At 38.1% G+C, this 7,766-nt stretch overlaps 1 protein-coding gene across 2 annotated transcripts in view; it reads left to right on the top strand.

The window, feature by feature from the left end:
• The window catches only part of CACNB2 (calcium voltage-gated channel auxiliary subunit beta 2), a 262,022-nt gene that overhangs the window by 143,982 nt on the left and 110,274 nt on the right, over positions 1-7,766 (top strand). The window contains exon 1 of one of the 2 annotated variants that reach the window (XM_085318359.1): positions 7-238. The exons of the other annotated variant lie outside the window; for it this stretch is intronic. Coding sequence (XP_085174485.1) covers positions 206-238 — 33 coding nt within the window. The 5' untranslated portion in view covers positions 7-205. Of the gene's footprint in view, positions 1-6; positions 239-7,766 lie in introns of those variants that run through there. 2 annotated transcript variants of the gene reach the window in all.

The following is a 7,766-nucleotide window of genomic DNA, read 5'->3' as shown; positions in this document are numbered from 1 at the left end:
CACTTCCTCAGCTGCCTCCAGCGAGCGGTTTGGTTGCCGTGTCTGCGAGCAATATTTAAAGAGCAGCGCGAGCGTGGGAAACGAGTGTCGGGACTGTAGTGGAGCCGCCTCGCTGCAGCACGGGAGCTGAAGATGCAGCTGAAGCCYTTACTTTAGATGTTCGGGACGCTCTGGACAACTAGCGTCAGCTCGGGAAGGTGCAGCTATGTACCTTTTTGGCAGTGAGGATTATGAAGTGGTAAGATGTGAACTAAGGATTTTTTTTTTCCTGAAGTTTGAATATGTTGCAATGTATTGGGCAGCTTTGAATTTCTGTCAATGCTATACTTTCTGTAGCAGAACTTTTAGTACTTACAGATTTTCTTGCTTTTAAAAAATGAGGATTTTCTGCAAGCTGTTCAAATAGTGAGATGCCATTTGCTAGATAAAATTAAATTTACCTTTCTTATCATGTTTCTCACATTGTGATACTGAAAATGCTCAGATCCTGAACATTGTGGGACTGTTCAGAGTTTGGGATAAGCAAAAATCATGCTTCCAAATAATTCAGAGTTTGTTTCATAGATTGTCATTTAGATAGACTACATGTAGCTACAGCAACAGCTACTTACAGAACTGAAATAATTGTATATTTGTGGGGACTCTGCCAAACCATTTCTTTTGTACAGAAATTCAAAACATGTCATTGTAATCTAATTGAAAGGACTAACTTAAAAAAGAAACCTCCACCCGCAATAAGATCTAACACCCTTTTTTACTTCAGTACTTGTGTAAAACTGCATTTTAAATAAGCTGATGATGCAAGCAAAAAATGGGAAGAAAACTGAAAATAACTGCGCATTGTTGCACAGCATTGGCATCTTGACATAAAAGTTTGCAGTTTTGCAGCCCSAGGGCCAAGTGTTCCTTTGTAACCAAAATGGATGGATTATTCCACCCACATAAAATTCATGACCGAGTCAAGACCTATGGAGCTTTGGGGAAAAATAATATGACCAAAATGTTGTCATGACCTAGTCCATAGGTCATCATAAATAAATTTTGCATGTTAAAAAGTCACACATTCTTTGCATAAAACTTGCAATTGCAAATGTTTTGATTGTTGAAGTTATTCTTTTGAAGTCTGAAAGCGCCTTTTATGGCATTCTGGATTCTACAACACATTTCAAGGAAGTAATTYAGTTATTTTGATGGTTTTTTCTTAATTCCAAACAGCTATGTTTTTGAGATTCAGGAAATGTAGAAAAAGCAGTTGAGAAAATAACTTAAACACAGCCGTTTGCACATTGAACTCATTTGTGTGCGTATGTCACACAAACTTTCACAAACCAAGCAAAGCAATTGAAAAGAACTTTGAGGAGACAGCTCTCACGCAMAAGCTGAACTGCGCTGTGCAACTCRGTGTATTATTACCCCCGTTTCTAGTTTGATATGTTGTACTTTCTCACCTACTTGCTATGATTACTTTATTAGTTTCTCCAAAGCAGTAAACAATGTGGCATTGCAATAATTATGTTATGGATTGATATGGCTTCGTACACATAGCTTTGGACTTGAAATATTAAAGTGACTTGAAAGTAAGTGATTGAAGAACATTATTAGGGTTTTGGACACAGTGTAACTCTCAATCAAATTGCTATTTCATTTTGTAAAAATATTTAAGTATTATCTGTGTCATAACAAATAACTTAATAAACATTAAGACACTGTCCCAGGCAAGTGGGACATCTGATTCCTGTCCCTCTTCTGTTAAAGAGTTAARCAAAAACCATCAAGAGAAAAAAAAAGTAAGCAGTCCACTATAAGGTGTGAATTTTCATCCTCTGATATCTCTAGAGGTCCCTGAAACCAAAACGTATTGCTTTAGTCAGAGAAAATGTTTTGATAAGGCTAAACTAAAATATCATTTGTGTTTGTTTTTCTTTTGAGCAAGATAATTATGGGGAAATTATGGGATTTTTTGGTGTTATTTTGGCAGCCAAACTTAACTAGATTTTTGCTTTATCCAATGATAAGATTTTAACGGATTGTTCTCCTTAAAATCACCAGAAAATAGAACAGATGACCCACAGAAGCTTAAAGGACATTTGTATTGGTCAGTAAAACCTAGAATCAATTTAAGACTTCTTTTTGTACAAATGTATAGTTTATGAAGCCATATGCTCTGCACTGTGGAAAAAACATTTGTTTTATCATCCCACACAAACAATTACTTATGAGTCACTGAAGGACAAAGTGAGTGAAAAGAGCAACAGTGAAGAATCTCAGCTTCCTTTTAAGTTCACTATTAATTTTGAATAATTCTAAATGCATTTGAGGCATTCTAGTTATGCATATAAAATTTGATTCTATCCTAGAAAGGAGATTACTGATAAAATTAAACATAGTATGATTAAACTTTTAGAGGAGTTCAACAAAATCCTCTTCAAAACTTGAAGAAAACTCTCTGTGGTCATTTTGTGTGTTTTATGTAAACACACATATGTTCACACATATGAGTACACACAAATTTGCAGAAATAAGAGCATCTGAAGTAATGCCCTAACTCAGTTAAATTTAATGATGAAACTCCAGAGGCTGGTGCAGCCAAACTCTGCACTTGTTGTCCTCTTTACCSTTTTTTCTTCCTGTGCATAAGTGTGCTTGGATTATTAGTTTATTGTCTGTGCAAAATAAGCTTAGATATCTGATAGCGCTGATAATCAGTTTTTATATCTTTTCCAGCAAACTCAAGTTTCTAAAATACAAACAAAAATAATACTGCTTGAGGCTTGGTGACCAAAAGACAATGCTGGAGGTTATGACCTCTCAATATTCGGAAAAATGAATGTGTCACTTCATGACATAGTGACAAATGATACATTTTTGAAATCACCAGTAAAACCACATAGCTGTGATCCTCTCCTGTTTGAATGAAGTTTTGCGTAAATGTTCAAACCCAGGTCTTAACATTGCTTTCTGGTATTTTATATATTAGACAGCCGCTTATTAGCCTCTTAAGAACTGGTGGAATAGTCTCATTAGTGGAAATAGTTGGTTTTGTAGGGTTTTTTTCTGTTTGCAAAATAAAACTCTGATACTAGACTCGTTCACCAAAAACTGAACGGAAAGTTGGACCTCATTTTCATGGCTGCCAGATAAATCGTGCACTGCATTCACTTCCCAAAGCAAAAGCATCTGGAAGTTGCTCCAAATGATCTTTTGAACTATTGCATAAGGGATGGGAGAAACACAGCAGCRTTACAGCCGTGCCTTTGCGAGGCTCGTGCTAGCCGATGCCCTTGGCCCAGCAGGACGTTTCCTGTCGCTGCACTGCCGTCTTGCTGCTCTCTTCAGTCTCTCGTGGGACCTGAGGGCCCTGGGCACCTGCAGCCAGGTTGCCACCGCGGACTCTCCAAGGGCACCTTGGGCRCAGGAGCGCGCCAAGGCTTATCGCGGCGGCCTGCGCTTCGTCAGTCATACAGTCAGTCCCTCTGCATTTCCTACTTAGGTCCTCCAGGCCGTCTTTCCTGGGCGAAATTTGGGGCTCTGCTGTAGCAGAACGGTCGGACACCATGATGATAAGTGGAACATTAATTAGGATTGCTTTTGAGAAGAGCTCRCTGTTGAAAAGGGATTTTCCAAGGTGTCTTCCATGGTATCTTATACCAGAGAGTATGTTTTGATACAGGGAGGAGTTTTCTTGCTAATTTTAATTTAAAGTAAATCAGTGAGTTTTATTCACTTCTTTTGTTTAGATATGCAGTTCYTGAGGTCAGTTAAAACTTTATTTTCATATCAATCTTAATTAAATCTAGAGCCAATCTAGAGGGAGATGACACAGGAAAGTGTATGAGCTAGTTCAGGAAAAAAGCGTGGTGATCTAGGAAATGATTTAACTCTCCAAAACATCAGTTCATACTAATTGTTCTCCAAAACTTCTAAAAAACTCCAAAACTTGYGATAAAAAGCTGGAGATTGAATTTAAAAAGTTTTAGCATAAAATWTTATACAATGCTCTATCAGTAACATTAATCCTTTGAATCCAGTGTCGATTGAGAGACTTGAACTGTACRAGTTTAACTTCCCATTAAGAAATTATATGCCTAACAAGTTCGTTGTTTCCCTTCAGAAATAATTTTGAAGTGATTGGCTGTACTAATCTATCACTGCAAATAGGAGTTGTCCCAGATGAGCAGTATCACCACATTATGTTTCTGCGATCACCTTGCTTTCTTAATTGTTAAATTATTATTTTTTTCTACACAATGGAAGAAACTCAATAGGAAAGTTGAAAAGTTCTGTGGCCCCAGAATAGCCCATAGGTGAGTGGCCTGTACAGCAGAGAGATGGATAACGTGAAAGATCTCAAGTCAAAGAAAAAACAAGTCTGTGAGTCTGAATGACAGGGGAGGTGMTTGACTGCAGCACTGAGAAAACAGCATCACCTGGAAAAACTGGGGAATTCAAGACACTTTTATCTTCAGTATTTGCCTACTCAGTGTACTGTGAAGTTTGRGGTTCTGTTCTTCTTCAGTGCACTGGGAGCCTCCTTAATTCAGATTTGTGGGTTCCCCTCTCTTGAGCTTGGATGCTGAATTTACATGTAGCAATGTGCTYGGTATTGCAGTGCCTGCAGTTCAGTTCTTCTTCCTGGTTTAACTGTGTCCTTCATGCTTTAGTTGTGTAAAACCTCTAAAAAGGCTTAATAAAATCTGATATTTAAAGCTGCTGGGAAATYGGCCTATTATACATTTTTTCTTAGTAAATGTTGTTTAAAGAGATTTTTAAAGTATCACAGGAGTGAAACATTTTTATAATTTTTTGTGATTAGAGAAATATGGTGGTGACATTTTGTTATGCTGTGTATGTTATATTTTATTATAAGTCTATTACAAAAAAATCCCTCTGATAGCTTCCTGAGTCTTTGTCAGTGTCATAGCGTTGCCTTTGTGTTTTATATTCTCTAGCTTTTTTTATGTATCCCAGGTGATGAAGCTGATCATGCAWTCAGGAAGTAATACTTGATGTTCAGTATTTAGCCTCTTTTATCATGTTTTTTGCTCCTACTCCTAGCTACATATATTATTAAAATATTACCAAAATATGTTTTCTCTTTTATTGCACACAACTTTCAAGCTTTTACTGTCAAGTAACTGTTTTTAACTTTCTTAAGACACTCAAAACTTTACTCACAAACTCTTATTTTTCCTAGATTTATGGTTGGTTCTTTGAAAACATTCTTATGAAGAAGGGAAAACCTTTTTATCATTTCAGTGTATTGGTTATGCTGTCCAGACCAAGCCCATGTGATGTTTGCTTTGTAAATCCAGCGTTTGTCACTAGCATTCTCCAGGCAAGAGTTTGAAAGTTGTCCATTTAAATTAATTTTTCAGCTCCCTGGAGTTTGCCTATGTTYTTTTGTAGGACTGAGCACTTCTCATGGAATATTAAGTAAGTGGTAAGTGATGTTGACAGATGCCACTTACGGCACCTAAAGGGTAGCATTATATTCTAAAAAGTATGAAAATCTGTCTGGTAAATATCTAAAGGAGTGGAAGATCTTGAAGCAGTCAAAAAGCATTTAGGTTAGAGACTAATTGCTTTTTTAGTGCCATTAGAGAATCAATCAGACCTTGATTCCATTTGCAGCAAGCATGCTGTTTGTAGGGTAATTTTGCTGTGAAAATGGAAAACCCACCTATTTGAGAAATTTGCTGTTATAAGTCCTAGAAATCAGTAGGGATAAAACACTGATGTGTTTTAGTATTTATTTTGAGCTATCAGTACCTACCTTATTTAATAATTTGACTAAAAAGGGAAAAGATAWTGAAAATATTGTCTAAAATTAGGAAGAGTCACAAGTAGCTGTTTAGCAATAGTATTTTTTTTATCATACTGCAGATTAAGAAAGGAACACGGCTAAAAATTATAAGTCGGGATTGCTTCTTTGGGTAGCATTTTCGCTTGAATTACARATTTCTTATTACAAGCACAATTCTGCAAATTACCTATGGCAGAAATCTGTAAAAATTTAAGCCTGAGATTTTGCAATGACTGTTCCTTATTCCTCTTAGTGTTCAACACTAAGGCAGCAACTTCTAACATCTCTAATACTGTGTTCTAATACTGTTGTGTGACATATGCAATGACAATGTGAATGTATTTTGAAGAGCAGAGAAAGGCTGGTCTAGTGGATTAGAAGCAGACGGGAGAAGTAGAAAAATTATATGTAGCCTCCAGACTTCACTCCAGAGTCACATGTCGCTCTCCTTTGACATATCACTTAACGATCTTACTCTGTGCCTTTGAAATGTTAAGTGGTATCTAGTTCTGTTCTGGTAATGATAGAGCTTTAACTTGTCAATATTGGCATATAATACCTCCTTTAAACATAATGAATGCTAGTCTTGGGTTAACTTTCAATTATAAATCTTGTGTATGTATGTGTGCTAGGAATGGAGTTATTCATGCCTAAAACAGAGGTTTAGTAAGAAGAGCTCTCTGTGAAAGAAAGATGATTTCACATACAGAGCTGAATGTGGGTTTATATGTTACCCTTAGCAACCCTTTGCCCATGGTTTCTCTGCAGCAGCCAAAATGTAGAAGCAAGACAGTTTTTCTTTCCTAAATTGGAAAAATGAGGGTCATTCTGTATGGCATCGTTCCCCCTGACTAGCTCAGAGATGTCTCAGCTGTGTTTTGAGCATTGCATATTAGTTTTGGGATTCCCCTGAGGGAAGCCTGGGAGAGCCGCTGGCTCGGGCTGTGGAGCAGAATGGCTCCTGGAGCAGTTGCAGTTGGGAGAGAAAAACATTGAGGAGGAAAATGTTGATGAGCTCATGCAGAGAGAGGTATAGATCATTTCTGCGGTGCTCCCAAAGACATCCAGCATGCTTTCCAGTTAGTGAATTGTGGGACTGTAGTGACCATACTTCTTTTTTCCAGAGTGAAACAGGTGCTTAGACTAACCTCCCTGTATTTTCTGTGTATGTGAAGTAGACTTTTATTTTAATAGCTATATTATTGTCGTTGAACTTTTATATACYTCTGTTCTCTCATCACCGTTGAGACTGAGTCTCGTCCAGACTGAGGGTGGAGCCTTTTTGAATATTGAAATTATATTCAAGAGATTTTTACTATTGCCTTCTCCTATATCTAACCGCATGACCCAGCACAGAAATTGGCAAGGAAACCGTGGGGAGAGCAGGCAGTAGGCTGTAAGCCACGCTGTATGTCCAAGCAACCTGAATCAGGCCTCTGAACTGCAGATTAGCTGTCAAGTTTGCGCAGAGCATAACGTAACTGTTTCAGTAGTAGTATCTTGAGGTATGTTGTGTTCTCTGAAATTAAGTAYGGGGACCTCTTTCAGGAATTTACTTTTAGCAGTAGATATTTCTGATGGAAAGTACTAGACACAGCAATGACACTGGTGGACCTGGATCCATTCCTGCCAGTTTAGTGCTGCGTGGCTTCTGAAGGACGCAGCAAAGGGAATGAGCTGTGCCCAGCGCTTGCAGTGTTTGAGAAGTAGTTTTGTAGCTGAGATAGGCGTAAGAGGGAGCCCAGGAAAATGAACAAAGTTCGAACAGTTTCTGGGTTTTAGAAACCAAACTAGACTGAATGAATCCAAGGGGAAAAATGGCAAGGGAGAAAGTTGCTGGTTCTGTTCATGAAGTAGAGGGGAGGCGATGYGGAGTGTGGGAAGCGGCCCGGGCTGGCAGGCCAGCTGCAGCTCAGCTTGCAAATGTGCAGAAAAATTAATGAAAGGGAGCCAGGGTGCTTGT

Source organism: Rhea americana, unplaced genomic scaffold (assembly GCF_003343005.1).
Source record: "Rhea americana isolate MKP2758 unplaced genomic scaffold, rheAme1 scaffold_53, whole genome shotgun sequence".
In the NCBI taxonomy this organism is placed as follows: domain Eukaryota; kingdom Metazoa; phylum Chordata; class Aves; order Rheiformes; family Rheidae; genus Rhea; species Rhea americana.
This window is presented reverse-complemented; position numbering and strand designations above follow the sequence as displayed.